The sequence below is a fragment of the Callithrix jacchus genome, chromosome 15 (genome assembly GCF_049354715.1).
Source record: "Callithrix jacchus isolate 240 chromosome 15, calJac240_pri, whole genome shotgun sequence".
Lineage (NCBI taxonomy): Eukaryota > Metazoa > Chordata > Mammalia > Primates > Cebidae > Callithrix > Callithrix jacchus.
In genome coordinates this window covers 58316698-58340618 of record NC_133516.1, presented here as the reverse complement: position 1 = coordinate 58340618, position 23921 = coordinate 58316698, and the positions used below count along the sequence as shown (strand labels likewise).

The window sequence follows — 23921 nt, the reverse complement described above, 5'->3', positions numbered from 1 at the left end:
TGTGCTTGCTAGTTTAACAAAAGATATTTACCATATCCATGTTTGGTACTTTGGATGGAGAGTAAAATAATAAATTGAATATATATCTCCACCTGGGCAACATTTAAGATATGTCATCTAGATGAAAAGAAAGGTAAGACTTTCCCATAGAGATCTCTAGTATAAGAAACTGGCATCTGATATGGAAAAATTACTGTCGCTAATGAAAACTAGTGTGACTTGAGTGTGTATCATGTGCCATGCAGTATATAAGTCAGAGAAGGGTTCAGTAATTTTCCCTGCCACACAAGTAGTAAGGTGCCAGGTATGAACCAAAGTGGGCTTTTGTTTTGTTTTCCCTACTCCTCTACCATTTATGGTTTGTCTTTCATCCCTTTCACTCTCCTGTACCTGCTCTCTCACAATCACGAGTTTCTTTCTTTTTTTACATTTTATTTAATAAAATAAAAAAAATTATTTAATTTATTTTATTTTTATTTGTTAAATTTAAGTTCTGGAATACATGTGCAGAACATGTATGTTTGTTACATATTTATACATGTGCCCTGGTAGTTTGCTGCCCCTATTAACCCATAATCTAGTTACAAGCCCCACAAGCATTAGGTATTTGTCCTACTGTTCTCTCTCCCCTTGTTCCCCATCACCGCCCCTGCCAACAGGCCCTGGTATGTGATGTTCCCCTTCCTGTGTCCACGTGTTCTCATTGTTCAACTCCCACTTATGAATGAGAACATGCAGTGTTTGGTTTTCTGTTCCTTTGTTAGTTTGCTGAGAATGATGGATTCCAGCTTCATCCAAGTCTCTGCAAAGGACATGAATTCATTCTTTTTTTAATGGCTGTATAGTATTCCATGGGGTATATGTGCCAGGTATTTTTAATTGCAGACACTGTGTCCTTAATCAACTTAAGAGCTCCCTAGCCTACTGATAGATAAGTGTTGTGCTTCCTTCTCCAACACCATCTGTAATCTGGACAAGTTGTGTAGTTTCATTCCTTTAAAACAATTTTTAAAACTTGTATTTTCTTAATAAATTTTTTAATCTGTATCTTAGCATCTCTGCCATTAGACCAGAAGCTTTTAGGATGTGCCTTTTTTTGCTCATTGTTAACTCCACTAAACCTAGAAATTGCCCAGTGTTTGGCAAAATGCAGGAAGAATGTATGTGTTCTGGGGTTCAGAACTCAGCACTCCCAGGTACTCTTGTGTTACCTGAGTGACATTGAGCAGGTGGCCTGATTTATATCCTAGATTTGGGATCTATAAAATGAGGTTAAGAGCAGGCACAGTGGCTCATGCCTGTGATCCCAGCATTTTGGGAGGCTAAGGTGGGGGAATTACCTGAGGTCAGGAGTTGGGAGACCAGCCTAGCTAACATGGCGAAACCCCATCTCTACTAAAAATACAAATAAAATAAAATAAAATTAGCCAGGCCTGGTGATGGGCACCTGTAATCCCAGCTACTCGGGAGGCTGAGGAAGGAGAATGGCTTGAACCCCAAAGGCGGAGGTGGCAGTGAGTGGAGATCACGCCACTGCATTCCAGCGTGGGTAACAAGAGTGAAACTCTGTCTCAAAAACAAACAAACAGGCCGGGCGCGGTGGCTCAAGCCTGTAATCCCAGCACTTTGGGAGGCCGAGGCGGGTGGATCACGAGGTCAAGAGATAGAGACCATCCTGGTCAACATGGTGAAACCCCGTCTCTACTAAAAATACAAAAAATTAGCTGGGCATAGTGGCGCATGCCTGTAATCCCAGCTATTCAGGAAGCTGAGGCAGGAGACTTGCCTGAACCCAGGAGGCGGAGGTTGCGGTGAGCCGAGATCGCGCCATTGCACTCCTGACTGGATAACAAGAGCGAAACTCCGTCTCAAAAAACAAACAAACAAACAAACAAAGGAGGTTAAAATATTTCCCACCCAGAGCCCCTCCACATTCGACACTCCCAAGAGAACTCCTTACTGCATGTATTTGTGATTCTGCCTCAGGCTTGTCTCTTGTTTAGCCAGTGCTTAGAACAGTTGATGCCAATGAGCTACCCCTGCATGCCAGGGTCTAAATAACTCACTGAGAAATGAGCACTGAATGTTCCAACTCATAAGTTATACCTCCCCTTCCTCACGCATCTTCTCTAAAACAATCCTTGTTACCTTATTAGAGCCGAATACCCTACAATACTTGCATGCATTTTTCTTTATTTGGGGTACAGAACTAAAAATCGTGGTTAAACCACAAGAAAATCTACTCAGAGGTACAGTGATTTAATGTACCTTGAGTCCTTAATTTTTATGTGTGAATTAACATGCTCCCTAGGCAAAACACAATACTGTGGGACTTACGGCCAAAGTTGGCTTTTGGGGATTCTGTAAAGTTCAAATGATGTCTGGATTGTAAGCAGAAACTTGCCTGAGAACTAAATGGTACAGGAAGGTAGCCAACTTCACAATACAGAGGAAGAGATAAAAAATACCTATGCCAAGTTCCCTAGGCTTCTGAGTCCTAGTACATGTCAAGAATGTATTTAGTATCTTAATCACACGGTGCAAGAAAACTATAGTCCCTCCAAAACCTCCATATTCACCAGCTTTCACAGGAAAAACCAAAGTATAGTGATTTCGATATCATTCCCCTGTCATGTATGACATATTTGAACTGTACAAGTATTCGTTAAGGTTCAATCTGGAAAGCTAAAGTATTATTAATCATATGGAATAGAGGGTTCATTTTAGGAAGAAGACCTTATATAATTGTAAGAGAAGACGACGGTACAAAAGTGAGAAAGAAAAATCACAGCAATATTGCCAACAAGCCCTCTTGGGCACTGAAGCAGGTGGTCAAGTCAGATCTTGCAAGGAAGCCAGCAAGTTCAGCTGCCAGAGTGGGTTTGTGAAGGGGAAGTGTTTGTGAAGTGGTGTCTCTAAAATTGAAGTGGACCTAGGGTCACTGTTGGTCAGTATTACCAGTGGCTGGACAAAAAGCTGGATATGAAGAAGGAAGCAGAGGAATGTTCTCTGCTAATCTGAGTCTCTTTCTCACCAGACAAACTTACACACAGATTTCAAAGAGTAGCATCATTTTCACCTCCCAAATCTCACACAAATTTCCTTTTTGATCATGTCTAATCCAGAACTGGAAAGGGAAGGGAAATTTGTAAAACATAGTTCTAGCTCAGCCAAGGTTGTTAGTCCAGTAAAAATTCTTTTTTCCTAATGCAGATTTCCCCTGCTTTTCATTGTTAACCACTGAAAGGAGTGGAAATCAAGATGAGTCCATTGATTACAGATTGGCTGTGTTTACGTTCTTAAGACATCAGCTGCTAACCATGTGTTTCAGGTTGTCTCCTCACATTAATAATAGTTTGTTTAGAATGTCTGAGTATCTCACTGAATTCACTGATTGACTTCATTGACAGACACGCAGATTAATCAATGAGCTTTGCTGGGCCCAGTGGCTCATTCCTGTAATCCCAGCAACTGGGGAAGCTGAAGTAGGAAGACACTTGAATCCAGTAGTTTCAGATCATCCTGGGGAGCACAGCAAAACCTCATCTCTAAAGAAATAATCATTTAAAAAATTAGCCAGATGTAGTGGCATGTGCCTGCAGTGCCAGCTACTTGGGAGGCCAAGGCAGGAGGATCTCTTGAACCCAGGGGTTTGAGGCTGTAGTGAGCTATGATTGCATCACTGCACTCCATCCAGCCTGGTTGGCAAAACAAGACAAATCAATGAGCTTTGAAGGCTTGCATATGAGGGTATAGTACAGCCTTAGCCATAGAATAGTGGCATTCAAATACAACATTAGAGTTTAATAAGCATTATCCATTTGTGACTATGCTCCTTCAGTGATGCTTTTGATAATAATTTCAAAATAACAGTCAGAAAATATTTGATGAAACAACAGCACAGAGCAATTCACTCATAATTACCCAAGGGAATAGCATAAGATGGATAAGTAAAATTCACAGAAGAGTCCCAAAGTGCCTTTTAGCTAAAACAAGCTGCGTTGTTCTCATACATTCTTTTATCAGGACTATTAAGAAATCATAAAATTGTGTAATGATTCTCATCTTAGAATCATTGAGTATCAGAACTGGAAAGGATTGTTATGATCTCCAGGTACACAAATTACAATTCCATTGCCTTCAAGGGACAAGGAGAAAACAAAAGGCTGCCAGTCCAGGCCCTAGGCACAGATGATTTCCCATAGTATGAATACTCTTTGGTTTGCTTTTCTGTTCCTCCATGTCTCATTTGGAGTGATTTTGATGTTGTAAAAATATAAGCAATGGGAAGATACAAAGAGTCAGAATGTCTAGCTATATGATAAATAAAAAAACTGGCAGTTGAGTAGAAGATGGCATTTCTGAAACCAGTTCTCCAAGTCCGTCTCTGCCATCAATTCTCACTTGCTTTGGATTCTGGAAATGTGTTCTCAAACATAAAGCAAGATCCAGCTTCCCCAGATATGTCATCAGGCAACAACAAATCATTTGACAAATCGTCAATTCTATTTAAGAGAGACTAAGTGTTTGGGCAAGTAAAAAAAGTATATGGCCATGAACTTAGATATATCAAATTAAAGCCCTGGCCTCAGATTCAGTTTAGCAATGCTAAAGAAAGAGGACAAAGTGGAAAGGACAATTGGAAATTATTAAGGGATGCTGTAGCCACACAGATTTAATTTTAGGATAAAAACCTCCCTCTATGACTGGTGATTCTCAAGACTTTAATGAAGAAGAAGGGGGTTTTGCACCCCCTCCCTTTTGAACTGTACGACCTCAAATATAGCACTTTTGTGTTTGATTATAAGTGATTTCTGAAATTCTTATGTGTGCAAATACAGGTAAAACAAAATAAAACAAAGTTCCTTGCCCTTTTTGACACAAAAAAATTGTTTTTTTTTTTCTAGGCTCAATATTAAGAACTAATTATAGAGCTGGTCAGACATTTGGGAGGGTTTTGTTCCTTATTCAAATGTTGTTTTTAGTTCTGTATGTACCCAATCTGTTCTATTGTGAGCTTCTGGCAAAGTGAGCACACAGCACCTGTTGTTAGCTGCAAGGTTCAGGAAACCAAGTGTGATTTTTTTATGAGGGAGGAAAGAAACTCTTGATCTGTTTTCTGGTAACCTACTAGGTATCTTCAGATTGAGATTTTTTTTTTAAACTGAGTACAAATATGTTACCTCTGTTATTCAATTTAGTAATAATTCTGTAGGATAAACAAAGTATCAGCATCTAAATTAATGCTTAAAAAGGCAAAAACAATTACAATGTCATTTAGTGTAATATATATATAGAACATGTATACACACACGTATACGTGTACGGAACTTGTGTGCGTGTGTGTGTGTGTGTGTATTCCTGAGGGCACCATGGGGCCTGGGTACTTACTTCTCTACTTTGCTTTTTGTACCTAATAAATCTGCAAAACATGGCATACTTCCATTAATAAAAAATGGCTAAAAAATAAAACATGGCTCAACAGAGCAGCATGCTAGCAGTTATTTAACAACCATGTCTTTGAAAAGAATGTGGATACATCTATTTATGTGCATATAAATGTATATATATGTATATACATGTTTATTATCAAATTTACCAATGCAATAGATGTGATGTACAGCACACAATTAAAAATTAAATTAATATCACAATTTATTATAAATTCCATAAAGTCAATTGATTCTCATAGAAGGCTTTTGCTAAGTTCTATTGGACATTTATATCCCTAGTTAAGCTTCAGTTGCAATTTGACCATGACTGACTATTGGAATTGCATCCCAATATTAACTCTATTCCCAATAAACACTTGTTATCATTACACCTCATATATGATATAATCTTAGACAATTTCTCTCTGTCATAAAAATTATATCTAATACTGAAAACTCTTTCAGCATCAACACTAAATGAGGACCTTCTTTGTAGCATTTGCCAATTGCTATGTTGTTAATACTCCCCAACAGTGATTCCAAGATAATAACATGACATTGCTTCATGATAATTTGGGAAGAAATATACAGTAGTTTCCATGATATGATATTTCCACCACACAAATACGATATGAACAACCTCAAGACCATAAGTAATAGTAAAATTTCTAAAATAATTTGGAAGTAATAAATTTTAAATATTTATTGAATTTTGAATATAATTATTTTAATTGGGTATTTATTTAATTTTTAATAATGGTTGTGTTTAAACAACTTGCTTACAAAATTCCTGAAACTAACACTCAGTTTTCATAAGTTTTCACATGTTAGCTCCAGCACACCCTGGCTAAATATGTTGGTAATTTTCAACTAGAGATAAGTAAAAATGGGAATTATGCCAGTTTAAAAATACCGCCACTAATTCCATGGAAGCCTAATGGAATCTCAATTTAATTTTTTTATGTTCACTTATGACTACATTGGTGATACTCAACCTCAGAAACAGCACATAGGAATCATTTGCTGAGTTTTTAAAAACACTTAGGTCCTTTTAAAAACACCAAGGTCCATCAAGAGTAGACTGGAAAGACATGATGTAAAAGATTCTTACAATGGAATAATGTAATACCAGCAATGAGAGTAAGTAAACTTGCATTATACATGACAACTTGAATGAGTCTCACAAACCCAACACTGAATGAAAGAAGCCAGAAACAAAATAATACATACTAAATGAGCATGCAGGTAGTATATACATACACACACACACATATATACACACACACACACATATACACACACACACACACACACACACACACCATAAAAGTAAATTGTGTGATGAGAAGTTAGATAGTGATTACCTTTTTGTGTCTCAGTTGTGATTGGAGAGGGCTTCTGGGATCCAGAATTTGGTCTGCATCTTGATTTGGGTGCTGGTTACATAGGTAGATTGAATTTATGGAAATTAATTGAACTGACACAATTTATGCAATTATATTTACTGAGATATTTTGGATTTTAATAAAAGGTAATAATGGAATGATTGACCAAGTACAGTGGCTCATGCCTGTAATCGCAGCACTTTAGGAAGCTGAGGCAGATGGATAATAAGGTCAGGAGTTCAAGACTATCCTGGTCAACATGGTGAAACCCCAGCTCTACTAAAAATACAGAAATTAGCCAGGTGGCATAAGCCTATAATCCCAGCTACTTGGGAGGCGGAGGCAGGAGAATTGCTTGAGCCTGAAAAGCCAAAGTTGCAGTGAGCTGAGATGGCACCACTGCACTCCAGCCTTAATGATTACACTGAACACAGATGAATGAACTATAAATTTCTGAGTGGGATTGTAGTATCAGTATTTTAAAATGTCCTCAAGTGATTCCAACATGAAGTTAAGTTTGAAAACCAGATTATTTTTATATAGATTAATTGGTCTGTCAATTTATACTAGTTAAAATACATTAAGGTATTTATTTTTAAAAGATAAAAGAAATAAAACTAATGACAGTATATTTGCAAAAAAAAAAAAAAAAAAAAAAAAAAAAAAAAAACCCCTATATAGTAGTCCCACCTTATTCACAGTATTACTTTCTGTGGTTTCAATTTCTCCCATTTTGGTTTCCACAGTTTAAGGTGCCATGCACAACCACGGTCCAAAAATATGAAATGCAAAACTCTGGAAATAAACAAATCAGAAGTTTTAACTTGCATTCTGGGTAGTGTGATGAAATCTCCAGTGGTCCCACCCCATTCTGCTTTATCCCAGTCTGTCCCACCCAGAAAGTGAATCATCTCTTTGTCCAGTGTATCCTGGCTGTGTATGGTACCTACCATTAATCACTTAGTAGCTGGCTCTGTTATCAGACTGAAGAAATACAGTATGTATAGGGCTTGGGACTGTTCATGGCTGTAGGTATCCACTGGGAGGATTGGCACTTATCTCGATCAAGAGGTCCTCAATATGGTAATTAGGAGGTAATCTGAACACAATCCATTTCTTTAGTATGATTTACAAGGCCCTGGGTAATTTCCCCTTAAAATTGGTCTCAGATTTTAAAGGTTAACTGTTACATAAATTTGACTCCATTACTTGGGAGGCTGAAGCAAGAGGATCACTTGAGGCCAGGAGTTTAAGAATTAGCAGAATTAACAGACAGGATCCAAGATGGCCGAATAGGATCAGCTCCAGAGTGCAGTTCCCAGCAAGAACAGCACAGAGGGTGAATGCCCACTGCATTTCCAATTAAGTTTTCACTTTCCACAGACCAGGAGATTCCTGGGCCACTAAGTGCCATGAGATTTCAGCGTGGCGGTTTCAGCCAGTGCCAGGTCAGCGCACAGAAACTCACACAAGTCTGGGCAGCCCTTTTGACTGGCACCTGGAGTGCCTGGGAGACAGAGCAGCCCATTCAACTGAAAGGGAGAGAGCTGAGACAGGGAGCCAGGCGATCTGGCTCTGCGGTTACCACTCCCACAAAACAAGCAATTTGAAATGCTCTGGATTGAGAGTTTTGCAGCAAGCACAGCCGGACCTAGGATGGTCCAGCTCAGTGTGGGGAAGGGTGTCTGCCTCTACCAAGGCAGTTTACACAGCAGCTGGGCAGAGCCTGTGGCAGCTCAGCTCCATACTGGGCAGGGCATCTGTGAAAAAAGGCAGTAGCATGACAGGAACTTATAAATAAAACCGACCTTCCTAGGACAGAGCACCTGGGAAAAGAGGTGGTTATGAGTTCAGCTGTAGCAGACTTAAAGGTACCTGCCCAGAGATCTGCAGGAACAGCTGAGCTCCCAGCACAGCACGTTAGTTCCTATGAGGGACAGACTGTCTCCACAAACAACTCCCCAACCCCCATATACCCAAAGAGACGCCTCATAAAGGAGAGCTCAGGCTGACATCTGGTGGGTACCCTTCTGGGACGAGGATAGTAGAGGAAGAAACCGGTGGCAACCTTTGCTGTTCTGCAGCCCCCACAGGTGATTCCCAGGCTAGTGGGGTCTGGAGTGGACCTCCAGCAGTCCTGCAGCAAAAGGGCCTGTTAGAAGGAAAACTAAGAAACAGAAAGAAATCACTTCAACATCAACAAAAAGGATGACCACTCAGAGACCCCATCCCAAAGTCACCAACTACAAAGACCACAGGTAGATAAAGCCACTAAGATGGGAAGAAACCAGCAAAAAAAGGATGAAAACACAAAAAAACCAGGATGCCTCTCCTCCTCCAAGGGATCACAACTCCTCACCAGCTAGGGATCAAAGATGGATGGAGAATGAATCTGATGAATTGACAGAAACAGGCTTCAGAAGGTGGGTAATAACAAACTTCTCAGAGCTAAAAAAGCATGTGCTATCCTAATGCAAAGAAACTAAGAACTTAGATAAAAGGTGAGATGAGATACTAATTAGAATAAACAGCTTAGAGAAGAATATAAACAACTTGATGGAGCTGAAAAACACAGCATGAGAACCTCATGAAGCATACATAAGTTTCAATAGCTGAATTGACCAAGCAGAAGAAAGGATGTCAGAGACTGAAGGTCAACTCAATGAAATAAAATGAGAAGGCAAGAATAGAGAAAAAAGAGTGAAAATAAATGAACAAAGCCTCCAAGAAATATGGGATCATGTGAAAAGACCTAATCTATGTTTGATAGGTGTACCTGAATGTAAGGGAGAGCATGAATCCAAGCTGGAAAACACTCTTTAGGATATTATCCAGGAGAACTTCCCCAACCTAGCAAGCGAGGCCAATATTCAAATCCAGGAAATACAGACAACACCACAAATATATTCCCCAAGAAGAGCAACCCCAAGGAACATCATCATCAGATTCACCAGGGTTGAAATGAAAGAAAAAATGCTAAGGGCAGCCAGAGAGAAAGGTTGGGTTACCCACAAAGGGAAGCCCATCAGACTCACAGTGGATCTCTCGGCAGAATCCCTACAAGCCAGAAGAGAGTGGGGACCAATGTTCAACATCCTTAAAGAAAAGAACTTTCAACCTAGAATTTCATATCCAGCCAAAATAAGCTTCATAAGCAAAGGAGAAAGAAAATCCTTTATGGACAAGCAGTTGCTGAAAGATTTCGTCACCACCAGGCCTGCCTTACAAGAGCTCCTGAAAGAAGCACCAAACAAGGAAAGGAACAACTGGTACCAACCACTTCAAAAACATACCAAATGGTAAAGACCATCAACACAATGAAGAAAATGTGTCAACTAACAGGCAAAACATCCAGCTAGCATCAAAATGGCAGGATCAAATTCACACATAACAATATTAACCTTAAATGTAAATGGACTAAATGCCCCAATCAAGAGACAAAGACTGGCAAATTGGATAACAAGCCAAAATCCATTGGTGTGTTGTATTCAGGAAACCCATTTCATGTGCAAGGACACACATAGGCTATAAATAAAGGGATGGAGGAAGATTTATCAATCAAATGGAGAGCAAAAAAAAAAAAAAAAACCAGGAGCTGCAATTCTAGTCTCTGAAAAAAAGGACTTTAAACCAACAAAGATCAAAAGAGACAAAGAAGGGCATTACATAATGATAAAAGGATCAATACATCAACAAGAACTAACAATCCTAAATATATATGCACCCAATACAGGAGCACCCAGGTACATAAAGCAAGTTCTTAATGACCTACAAAGAGACTTAGATTCTCACACAATAATAGTGGGAGATTTGAACACTCCACTGTCAATATTAGACAGATCAATGAGACAGAAAATAACAAGGATATCCAGGACTTGAACTCAGATCTGTAACATGTGAACCAAATGGATATCTGCAGAAATTTCCACCCCAAATCCACAGAATATACATTCTTCTCAACACCTCATTGTACCTACTCTAAAATTGACATAATTGGAAGTAAATCACTCCTCAGCAAATGCAAAAGAATGGAAATCATAACAAACAGTCTCTCGGACCACAGTGCAACCAAATTAGACCTCAGAATTAAGAAACTAACTTGGAACTGCACAACTTCATAGAAACTGAACAGCTGGCTCCTGAATGTTGACTGGATAAACAATGTAATGAAGACAGAAATAAAGATGTTCTTGGAAACCAATGAGAATGAAGACAGAATGTACCAGAATCCCTGGGACACATTTAAAGCAGTGTCTAGAGGGAAATTTATAGCAATAAATGCCCACCGGAGAAGAGAGGAAAGATCTAAAATCGACACCCTATCATCAAAATTGAAAGAGCTAAGGAGTAAGATTAAAAAAAAACTCAAAAGCTAGCAGAAGACAAGAAATAACTAAGATCAGAACAGAATCAAAGGAGCTAGAGACACAAAAAACCCTTCAAAAAAATCAATAAATCCAGGAGCTGGTTTTTTGAAAGATCAACAAAATAGACCACTAGCCAGATTAATAAAAAAGAAAAGAGAAAAGAATCAAGTAGATGCAATAAAAAGCGATAAAGGGGATAGCACCATCGATTCCACAGAAATACAAACTACCATCAGAGATTAATACAAACAGCTCTATGCACACAAACCAGTAAACCTGCAAGAAATGGATAAATTCCTGGACACTTGCAGCCTCCCAAGCCTAAACCAGGAAGAAGCTGAAACCCTGAATAGACCAATAACAAGGGCTGAAGTTGAGGCAGCAATTAAGAGCCTACCAACCAAAAAAAGTTCAGGTCTAGATGGATTCACAGCTAAATTCTACCAGACATACAAAGAAGAGCTGGAATCATTCCTTCTGAAACTATTCCAAACAATCCAAAAAGAGGAAATCCTTCCCAAATCATTTTATGAGGCCAACTTCTTCCTGATACCAAAACCTGGCAGAGACTCAACAAAAAAAGAAAACTTCCAGCCAATATCCATGATGAACATAGATGTAAAAATCTTTAATAAAATACTGGCAAACCGATTGCAACATCACATCAAAATCATGATCAAGAAGGCTTCATCCCGGGATTGCAAGCTTGGTTCAACATACTCAAGTCTATAAATGTAATCCACCACATAAAAACAGAACCAAAGACAAAAACCACATGAACATCTCAATAGATGCAATATATATACATATAATGTATAGTTAGCCAGGCATAGTGGTACAAGCCTGTTGTTTCAGTTACTCAGGAGGTGATGGTGGGAAGATAGCTCAAACTCACAAGTTTAATGCTGCAGTGAACTATATGATCTTGCTACTGCACTCCAGTCTGAATGACAGAGCAAAATCTTGTTCCCCACAACAAAAAAAATTGAGTCTGTGTCAAGAACAATGTTTTTAAATAGGATCACATCAAGTTTAAAAGCTTCTGAAAAGCAAAGGAAACAATCACTGAAGTGAAGAGACAACCAACAAAATGGAAGAAGTATTTGTAAACTACCTATCTGACAAGGGACTAATACCCAGAATATATAAGGAGTTCAAACAACTCCATAGGGGAAAATCTAACAATGCAATTTAAAAATGGGCAAAGAATTTGAATAGGCATTTCTCAAAAGAAGACATAAAGATGGCAAACAGGCATATGAAAAAGTTTTCCACATTACTGATCATCACAGAAATGTGAATCAAAACTACAATGAGATATTGTCACCCAGTTAAAACGGTTTATATCCAAAAGACTGGCAATAACAAATACTGGTGAGGATGTGAAGAAAAGGGAACCATCATAAACCTTGGTGAGAATGTAAATTAGTACAATCACTATGGAGAACAGTTTGGGGGTTCCGCTAAAGCTAAAACTAAAACTAAAACTGAAACTAGGGCTGCCATATGATTTAGCAATCCCACCACTGGGCATATGCCAAAAATAAAGGAAATCAATATATTGAAGAGATATCTGCACTCCTATGTTTGTGGCAGCATTATTCACAATAGCCAAAATTTGGAAACAATCTAAGTATCCATCAACAGATAAATTGATAAAGAAAATGTGGTGCTTATGCAAAATGCTGTGTTATTTAGTCATAGGAAAGCAGAAGATTCTGCCATTTGCAACAACACGGATGGAACTGGAAGTCATTAAGCTAAGCCAGGCACAGAAAGACAAACTTCACATGTTCTCACTCATTTGTGGGATGTAAAAAGCAAAACAATTGAACTCATAGAGATGGAAAGTAGAAGGATAGTTACTAGAGGCTAGGAAGGAAACTGGGAGGGTGGCAGATGGGGATGGTTAATGAGTACAAAATAAAAATTAGAAAAAATAAACAAAACCTAGTATTTGATAGCACAACAGGGTGCCAATAGTCAGTAATAACTTAATTGTATATTCAAAAATATAAAAAAGAATATAACTGAATTGTTTGTGACCAAAGGATAAATGCTTATGGGAATGGATATCCCATTGTCCATATTATGATTATTATGCATTGTATGCCTATATCAAAAAATCTCATGTACACCATAAATATATACACCTACTATGTACACACAAATATTAAAATTAAAAATTAAAAAATGAGGCCAGGTGTGGTGACTAATCCCAGCACTTTTTGGGGCCAAGGCAGGAGGATTGCTTGGGCCAAGGAATCAAGACCAGCCTGACCAACACAGTGAGAGGCAGGCTCTACAAAAATAAAAAATTAGCCAGGCGTGGTGCTGCATGCCTATAGTTTCAGCTACTCAGGAGGCTAAGGCAGGAGTATTGTTTGAGCCTAGGAGGTCAAGCCAGCAGTGAGCTGTGATAGTGCCAGTGAACTCCAGCCTGGGCAACAGAGAAAGACTCTGTTAGAAAGAAAGAAGGAAGGAAGGAGGGAGGGAGGGAGGGAGAAACTCAAATAGATTCCTCCTTTGCCCACTATCAAGGTCAGATGAAACACTATTCATAAAATGCTTTGTAAACTGCAAGTCACTAGTTATGAGGTACGATTGATCAAATATTTGAGCTGAGTTTTTATTTTACCTTTAAGACTGAGAATTCTACAGTTTTAAATTGAACAAACATAAATACTGTATTATTTCTCAGAATGAGTATATATTTGAGGGAAATGACCTGGTTCTAAGCAAAGAGTGTGGTAATGACAAAACTCTTCATAGAATCAAAGTTTAAGAAGAACAAGGAAGGATATGTTACTTGGAGGACTAATTAGAGTGAACATAGCATTTGAATGAGTGTGTTAATGATTGGATTTGCCTTTAACAAATGGAAATGGATCTGAAGAAGAAGAATGCAGAGGATCACACTGATATGAGAGAGAGATTTGGGAATTTTCAAAAAGTGCAGAGATCTTACAAGTAGCACAGTCTGACTTGAATGAAGGATACATGAAGGAGAGTAAGGGAAGGCATGGCTCATGACACAGGTAGAACTGAATTAATTGGAGAACTTCCAATATTTGTTGAAGGAAATTGAATTTGAATGCTTGATTAGACAGTTTGAACTTTATAGGAGATGGGATCTGTGAAGGTCTTGACATAGAGTAATGACAAAATCAGCCGTGCCTTATGAAGTTTTCTCTGCATAGGTGTCTTGTGTCAATAAGCTAAGTCTTGGAAAGGAGACAGAGGATGCCTCAAAATAGAGGGAACCTATAGGAGGCTGGTACAAATGTCTTGGAGGATAGGTAATGGTGGATTAACTTGACTGGTAATGACAGAACTGAAAAAGAATAAACAAATACATCTTGAGATAAAATACAGCCCACAAGTTTAAATATTTAAATTATTTGTGACACAAAGTCAACGTATATTTGCTACCCAATAATACTGAAATAGTATTGGCTGTATGTTAAATGTGCTACTCCCTGAACAAACTACACTGAAGTTATACCTGCCTAGGTCAAGTGTGTTGGAGCGAACTGTGTTCATTTCAAAAATTAGGACTAGCTTCCTGCTTTCAGTATACAGCATAATTTTTAAAATTAAAAAAATTCATACCTAAGCCCAAAATATATATTGTGATTATAACATTTATGCCTAAAAGTAGATCCTAACAATAACCAGTTCAACTGGTAAAAGTGTTTGGGAATAGTGGTTCACCCATAAGTAGCCTTGGGGTCTTATTTTGGGGGGTCCATAATGTGCTCATTTATTTTAAATATTTATTGAGTGCTTACTATATGTTAGGCACTGTATTAGGCAACAGCAATGAAGCCACTGATATGACTGACAATATTTTTACCTACATAAAACATACTTCTCTAGGTATAGGCAGAAAATGCACTAGTAAACAATGTATAAATAAGTTAATTTTAGATAGTGACAAGCTCATTGAAAACAGTAACATAGGTTGACGAGAGTGACTAGGACCAATGGTGGAATAAGCTACCACTTACCCAGACAAGGTCCTAAGGGAACTTCAGACTATGGGGGTGACTGATTGGAGATACGTATAATGGAAAGAGCCAGTCATAGAAAGATTTGAAGAGTGTTTCACACAACTGAACAGTACATGCAAAGACCATAGGCAGAGAGCAATCTTGATATTTTTATAAGCCTAAGAAAAAAGTGTGGCTCTAATGCCATGATTAAAGGGAAGTTAAGTATAAGAAGAGATGAAAGAGGTAGGCAGAAGAAGCCAGGTTGTTTCGTGACTTGATAGCATGGCAAGGAGTTTAATTTTAAGCATCTGGAATTTTTTAAATCAGGGGAAGAAAAATGTTATCAATCCTTTCATGCTATTTTCAAGTTGTGGCATAGCTGTTTATGAGTACCCTTAAAGTGGAAATATGACCTGGTGTTACCACTTCCATAGAATGCTTGACCCTCTCCTTCAAATACTTCATGGTGAAAACACAATTTCTCACATTCCATTCAACTAAGAGCCTACACTTCCTATAGTATGCCAGTCTGCATACCAATTATTTTCTCCCAATGCTAACAAAACATAATTTTTTCCTACATTGTTGTCAGTCCTAATAAACAATTTTATTTAATGTTTAAGAATCAATTACTTTGAAAGAAGGTTTGAGAATCATATAACCACCTTTATCAGTAGGCATTGCATGAAAATAGTGTTTTCAGCATTTCTAAATTGGACCATTTCTATTGGAAATTGCAAAGATGTCACTTGGCTTAAAAATATAGCCTAGTATTCCATTCCTAAAGGTGCTATTATGCTAACAATAAATCTGAACAAGACCGTAGGCAGAGTGTGGATTGTGATGTACTCAATATTCATCACACTCTGACCCAAAGGAATATCCATTATGTGCTTCTGGGATCCTTGAGCAAAGCAGGTTTATTACACCTGCCAATTTTCATGGATTTTCTGTGTGATACATCGTTGTCTTCGAAGAAATCTTGGTCATAGTGAATATTTCCATTCTTCTGGTTTTCTTTCTCTCTCGGGTAGTTCATTTGCCCTGGCTTTCAATTCGATAAAAGGCTATGTTTGAAATAGAGTGAAATTCAAGCAATCATAAATACTTTCCAATGTCCCTTTTTCCTAGGTGCCTGACTGTATTTAGAAAGAGGTAGATTTTTTTGCCCAGATTCACTTTCAGGCTGTGTTATTTATAAAGTAGTAAGCTATGTAAAAATGCTGACAAAATAGATTTTTTATTTCTTTATTGGTATTAGCCCTAAAAACAACTTTATTTTAGTGGTAAAAGTCAATTACTTTTACCACTAAAAGTAATTGTTGCAAGTTTTGAAATAACTGAGGGAGAAGTTTTGAAAATAACATAACCACATTTGTCAGCAGACATTACATAAAAATGATTGTAGCAAAGACTTATTATAATTTTGAGTCTTAGTTTATTCTTCAAGGGTAATTAATACAGTAGGAGAAACCAGCTCATTAGGCCCTGTTGGCATAATACAATAATTAGAATGCTTCAAGGAGGGTTTGATGCTACTCTGCTAATAAATATGAGTAGCTCCATGTTGACTTTCCTGAATTATTCCATTTCATCATGACAAAACCAAGTCTCATACTGAATAACTGCTACTTTTTCAGGACTAACCAAATAGTTATTCAGTCCATAATTTTATAAAATACATATAAAAGTGCTTAACCTATGGCAAAACAAACATAAATGGCAAACAAATCGGTATATTTATGAACCAAGTGACTGTTTTACAAACTACCATTTAAATGGTAGTACTTGTTAAATAACAAGGTTAAAAGAGAATACAGTAGGCAAAAAATCTTAAGAGGACATGAAAACTCAATATGAGGAAAATCACATTCCTCGTAACTAGTATTCTGCTATTATTTATTATGTTTGATCTATAGTAGCAGCCATTGGCCCTCACTGACACTGCTCTTTAGGATTGCAGAGCTTCTAATAGTCCTCAGGTTTAAAATTGCGCTGTCTTCAACTCTGGGTAACTCAACAACAGATATAGCACACAATGCAATTTACTATCACATTTACTCTATTAATCGAGTATTTTTTAAACATTTTTAAAAATTATCAAATTTTTAAAGATTGAAATTTAACTTTTGAAATCTATCTAATATTTTTCAAATTTTACATGAAAGTCATGGTAAGGTGAAAGATTTAATAAAATAGCATCATCTTGTGCATTCTGAGAATTTTTCACTATGGTAAATGTAACAGTTAATCAAATCAGTTCATCTTGGGTTTCTCATACAGATGACATTCTAGGATCAACAAAATTTTGACCCTATGTGGTTTTTCAACTTCTACCCATTAATGACATTGTTTAGTATTTATTATAAAATAAAATATTTGTAGGCCAGACGTGGTAGCTCACACCTGTAATCCTAGCACTGTGGGAGGCCAAGGTGGGAGGACTGCCTGATATCAGGAGTTTGAGGCCAGCTTGGGCAACATGGTGAAACCCCGTCTCTACTAAAATACAAAAATTAGACAGGCATGGTAGCGGGTACCTGTAATACCAGCTACTCAGGAGGGTGAGGCAGGAGAATTGCTTGAACCTGGGAGACAGAGGTTGCAATAAGCAGAGATTGCACCACTGCACTCTGGCCTGGGTGACGGAGCGAGACTCCATATAAAATAAATAAATAAATAAATACAATATTTCTTCATAAAAACAATCTGTGCATTGTCTACAAAGGCAAAAAATAGACATACAGTTTTTCTCCATTTATTAATTAGGTTACCCAAATTACCTCATTAACATATTTTTTTCTACTTTTATCTACTTTTAGAAATGTAGATTTTTCAGTAACTTGGGGCTGAAAATAAATGTTCTCAGTCATATTAAACCTCTTGATTCTTTTTTTTTCCTTCCAGGAATCATTGTGCCTTTTTCAAATTCCTTTATTTGCTCTTTTTCTCATTTTCAGTATTGAATAGGCATTTATCCCAGCAGAGTTTTATTACTAATTCAACCTCCAAACCAAATCTAATCTGTGTTAGTCAAGATCCTTTTTGTCACAAGGGGCAGAATCTCAGTTGAAGTGAAGTTACTTGCTGGTTTCCCTGTGTAGAGTGTCAGGTTGAAGAGGGCAGGGACCATGGACCTCCTACTGTTGAAGGTCAACATCAAGCTTTGTGCATGGCACATCATAGTTTCTAATATATATCTGTATTTGTTGAAGTAAATGAACCTGCTTTCTTTTATTAATTTAGCAAATATTTAGAATTCATGTATTAGGGGATAGAGAAGCAGTAAAGCATAAAGCAGATGAAAATTCCTGCCCTCAAAGAGTTTCAAATAGGGCATGATTTAAAACTTTTAAAATGTTATTAAATTTCTATCTCTAGAAACTTATGTCCATAACTTTATTGCACACTGGCAACCATAAAGGAATGAAAGAGACTAACAGTTCCCCAGAGGATGTTATATGACCAAATTTATCCTGCTGATATTATAAATAGGACCAACAACATTAACTTTGGATAATTCATTCATTCATTCATTCATTCATTCATTCATTCATTTAACAAATATTTACTGAATCCCTACCAAGTACCAGCAAGATACAGTCTCTGCCATCTGGAAGCTTAAAGCTTAGTGAGGGAGAAACATAGGAATTTAGTTTCTTATGACTTCTATAAAAGTTACCAAGAATATTATGGCTTAAAACAGTATGTATTTATTTTTTTACAGTCCTGGAGATTAGAAGTCCAAAATAGGGTTCACAGGGCTGAAAACAAGGTGCAGGCAGAGCCATGCCCCATCTATAGATGGGGGGAGAATCGGTTCCCCTGCCTTTCCCAGCATCTAGAGTTTCTGTCATCACATCTTCTGGCTCATGATCCCTTCCTCAGTCTTGAAGTCCAGCAGTGTAGCATCTTCACATCTGCCTCTGCTCTGCTGCCACACTGCATTCCCCTCTGTCAGATCTAACTCTGCCTCCCTCTTATAATCTCCATAGTCCAAGACCATTAATCTCCCCATCTCAAGTTCCTTAACTTAATCGCATCTGCATAATCCACTTTACCATATCAGGTAGGACTCACAGGTTCCAGCTATTAGGACCTAGATATCTTTGGGGGCCATTATTTAGGCTGTCATGCATATCAATGAAACAGTTAAAAAGTATATAATTAGTAACTGTATTTCCTAATTAAATGGGCCTTGGTTTTCTTCTAATACTTTAAAAAATACTGAGGTAGAACAATCAAACTTTTAAGTACTCAAAACTTTAAAATTGTCCCAGAATAAATCATGTATGTCTGTTTATGGATCAAGTTTCATTGTAAAGGCCTATGAGGCCAATGTCTATAGTAAAAGTGCTAAAAGTTGTAGTTAATATTTAGAAAATGGGAGGACAGTTGTCGAAAAATGTTAAGCTTCAATTTAGAGTTTAGGGAGATTTAAAGTATCAATCTCTTAGAAAAATTATAATCATTAAAATAGCAAGGAAGAAACAAGTAATTGGCAATACTTGCTAGTATTTCAGAATGCATAAAAAGTATATTTTGGGAAAACAAGATATTATCACTATGCATAGTCACAGAATTCTAATCACCAATCTAATTTTCTAAACTAAAATAGTATCTGTGAATAGGGAGATACACTATGAATAGGTTATACACTCTCTAACAAAACAAACAAATTTAAAGCAATGCTCTCTTGTGTATATCATTATCAACATCCTTACCTCTGCGGTAATGTTTAGATTGGATTATCTTATTTAAGTAGCTATGGCTTTAAAAGCTAGATCCAATCTGTTCTTTCACAATGAAATTGTGCTAAGGGTATATGATGGTTTCTCCCATTAGAATAAAGCAACAGGTCATGTTGAATCACATGCAATTTGGATAAATAAAAGTTAATATAAGAGCTGGAGTATTTCTTAGATTTGATATGTGTTCTGAGAATAATAATTTATTTTAATTTAATACAAAAGGTCTTTTAGAGATCCTATGCTAATTCAATATACATATTTAAAAGGCAAAATGTTAATGTTGAATTTTGACAGGAAGATGAGGGTAGGAATAGAATTCTTATTCACACATGTATGATTTGGGGGCACCTTGATCACTTTCTTCTGTCTTTTTTAAACCTATCACCAAAGAAGAATACATTATTATTTAACCCTGAATCTTTGTTATAGAGACCTAGAAGTGTCACTAATCAAAACACGGTAATCACTTTGTGTAAATATTACTATAGGACTTCTAGCTGCTGGATTCACAAGTGGTAAAATTGGTTTTATTTGCATGGTTTTCTGATTCTCCTGGTTGATTTCTCCATATTTTAGCATTTTCATTCCTTTTAAGATCAGCATATCTATTTCTCATGATTGCTATAAAATATACATCCTTTACAATAGCTGTGCTTCTGCCTTGTAAATTATTGTTTATTCTTGCATGTCTCTCAATATATTAATGCTTTGTTATGAGTATATGCAAGTTCACTAGTACCTATCATCACATAGTCAGGGGGAAGGAGCAAGATATGGTAGAAGAGAGGCTTCTTTGATAATCATATGATCTAATCAGTGTCCATGCTCTGTAACAACTCATGTACGTAAGCTCAACAATTAATTTTAATGATTAAGTTCAGTAATTATGACTTCTAGAGTTGTAACAGACTATAGTTGATTGTTTACCAAAACAGCCACTATTATTGCCTTTATTATTTCTATGGCCTTTTAATGGTGTAATTTTGCAGCTTTTCTATAAAGAGATGTAGTACCATTCCACATCCATTGAAGCTGGACTGGGCTTGTGACTTATAATTGTTAAAACAATGTCACAGAAATGGCAATGTAGCAGTTCTAAGCCTTGGCTTCAAGAAATACTGTACTCTTCTGGTTTTTGTTTTTTATTTTTCTAGGAACCCTGAACAGCTACCTTGTAAGAGAACCCAGAGTCATAGAGGATAACATTTGGACCAGACCCATGGCAACACAGTTGTCTCATTTAGGAATGTTCTGGACTAATCACGTCTCAGATGACTCAGTTCATCAAAGATGCAGTTCACCCAGGCAAAACCAAAAGAAGACCCATTTGAGCCCATCCTAAATTGCCAACTCAAAGATTTGTCAACTAAATACATGGTTATTTGTTATTTTAATACACTCACATTTGGCGTGGCTTGTTACAAAGCAAAAGTTAACTGATACAAAGATATTAATATGTTTAAGTTGAATAAAATAACATGTTCTGGTCTATTCTTTTAAAATAAATGAAAAGAAAACATATCTAAGGTTCTTTCTAGTTACCTCTACCTAAGGTTCTGAGGTAACAATCTGTATTACTTTTTCTTCTAAATAAATATAGCTTTAATTTTTTGCCATATCAAATTCTAAACATGAGAGAAAATATGTATTTTAATTTTAATTTTTTAAAGACCTTACTATAATGAAAATAAGAATGATTATTCAATGTTTATTGGTGATAAAAATATTTAATTATATTATTTTATAAAAATATACTATATTATCATATCATTAAATATTATAAAATTACATTATATAAAACTGTCATATTTGACAATTTATAAATGTAATAACATTATTTTCCATTTAAAACTGGCATTTGATACATTTTTAAGGATTAAACTTTCCCTGTTTGAGTCATAGAGGTTACCTTCAAAACTTTATCCCTTAGACATTCAAATGACATACAAATTGTGCATTTTGAAAATTGCTCCACCTCTAAAAAGAAATACAATGCCAATATATTTATCAATCAAAACTCATAATAATAGAACACTTTACCTGCACAGGAGTTTATGAGTGGCAGCAGAATTACTAGTTTCCATAGCAACTTCATTTCCACTTTCTAAGGTCAAAAATTTCTCCCACACAATCAGAGGGAAAAAAATTCTGTCTTCCAGTCAGTATCTCAAGAGTCTGAAAGAGACAAAATTGTCATAAAATGAAAAACATACAAACATGAATATTTTAATAAGCATATGATTGTTGCACATTAATTAAATTTAATATTAAATTTTTGTTATCCAAAATAAAGCAACCTAAATGGATACTTTCTACACATACATATTGTCTGCAAGTTCTAGTAAATTCAGCTCATATTTTTTAAAATTTCAATTCACACCTCAAATATACATAGCATTTGCTATTATATTTTTTGTAGTTGTTACTGGGTTGGAATGGAATTCAATTGATTATATTCCATGTGGACCAAAATTTACATTAGTTTAAATAAGAAAAACATATTAAACCAACCACATAATTCTGTTGTTGGCTCGTGTTTTAAAATTTTTTTCACTAGGAATGAATGGGATATGATATTTCTGTATCATATATATACATTAACATTTGCCTTACGTTTCATCACTTTTCTGCATTTTATCAATATTATTAAGAATACACTCATTAGAAAACATTACTTTTCCTAATATCACAAGAAATAAAATTAATATTGTGCTACAAAATTTCTGCAAGAAATCTATTTCTAGCAGTGTTATCTTTCAGGTATAAGACATGCTTTTCCTAAGGGGTTGCATCATAATTTTCTCTAATTTATTTTGACATTTAAGCTATGCAGTGATAAATGAAATCAAGATAAAGTGTTAGCTTGGCCTTTAGCCCAAAAGAGAAAACTAATAAGTGCTTCATAAAAACTCCTAAACTCAGAAAAATTTAGCATAAGCTCAGAATAAATGCATCTAGGTTACATTTGATAAAACTATTATATATCAAGTGATAAGATCTTTTGGAAACTTTAACATAATAAAAACATATTTTCTTGCAATCTTAAATATTTTTTGGGAGTGTGTGGACTTCAAGTGTGATAATAGTAAATAATAAATTTTTTATCAGGTCCTGATGAATTTTTAAATTTTAAAAATCTTTCATTTCTTTCTGTCATGAGTTACTTCATCTTAAACCAAAAATCATTGATTATATTTAACTTTTAAATAAAATTTAAGTTAAATACTTTCGAAGTTTAATCAAAGGATAAAAATAACAGGAAAAATAAACAATATTCAGGGGTCAACATACTATATTGAGTCAATATTCTTTCTCAAATGTGTTTGTATTTGCATCGTCTTTCCATTCCATTTGCCACCACAGCGTTTACTGCCTTACATAAATTAGACCATATGTTATATCCATTCATTCATTTATTATATTTTCATAAACATTTATTTGCTTGTTTCTTTATATAATCCCATTCTTTGCAAGACAATGGGCACTAAGGTGTTAGTGGTGAGCCTAAAATTCTTTATTTCTACCTTTGAGGTACTGCTGCTCTCTTGTGAGGGAGATATTTAACAAAAACAGAAAAACAAAAAACACACAAAGATAAATATTTACATGGTAAATATAATAATATTAAAGAAAATGTGAGATGTATGAGATTTATAGGGTGGGGTTCAGGTAGCATTTTTTAGCTGAGGCTTGAAATATAAGTAGCTCTCTGCGAAGTGAAGAGTGTGTTTACATGGGGTGAAGAGCAGAGCTGTAGGAATTATAATAGGTGTGAAGGAAGGATGAGACTAGCTTCCTAAGCAAAAGAGGGACAGTGTGTTCAGGTCCTATAGCAAGGCTTGTGTTGTATGTACAAAGATCTGAGAAAGTCTGGTTTGATATTCAGCCTGTGGCATGAGACAAGGTCGGAGAAAGAGAAAGAGGCTGCTGAAATATACAAGACATTTAGGCCATGTTAATGTGTATGAATGTTGTGCTTTCAGATTACAAT

General features: G+C 36.2%; 1 protein-coding gene across 15 annotated transcripts in view; it reads right to left on the bottom strand.

Moving 5' to 3' along the window:
* The window catches only part of CNTN6 (contactin 6), a 527574-nt gene that overhangs the window by 217606 nt on the left and 286047 nt on the right, over nucleotides 1-23921 (bottom strand). For 6 of the 15 annotated variants that reach the window (XM_078350142.1, XM_035276140.3, XM_078350147.1 and 3 more), the window contains exon 2: nucleotides 21971-22105. In XM_078350142.1, the coding sequence (XP_078206268.1) occupies nucleotides 21971-22025 (55 nt within the window). In that variant the 5' untranslated portion in view covers nucleotides 22026-22105. Of the gene's footprint in view, nucleotides 1-6796; nucleotides 6869-7507; nucleotides 7613-21970; nucleotides 22106-23921 lie in introns of all 15 variants that reach the window. The other 9 variants (XM_078350141.1, XM_078350139.1, XM_035276136.3 and 6 more) reach the window with 2 other exon arrangements.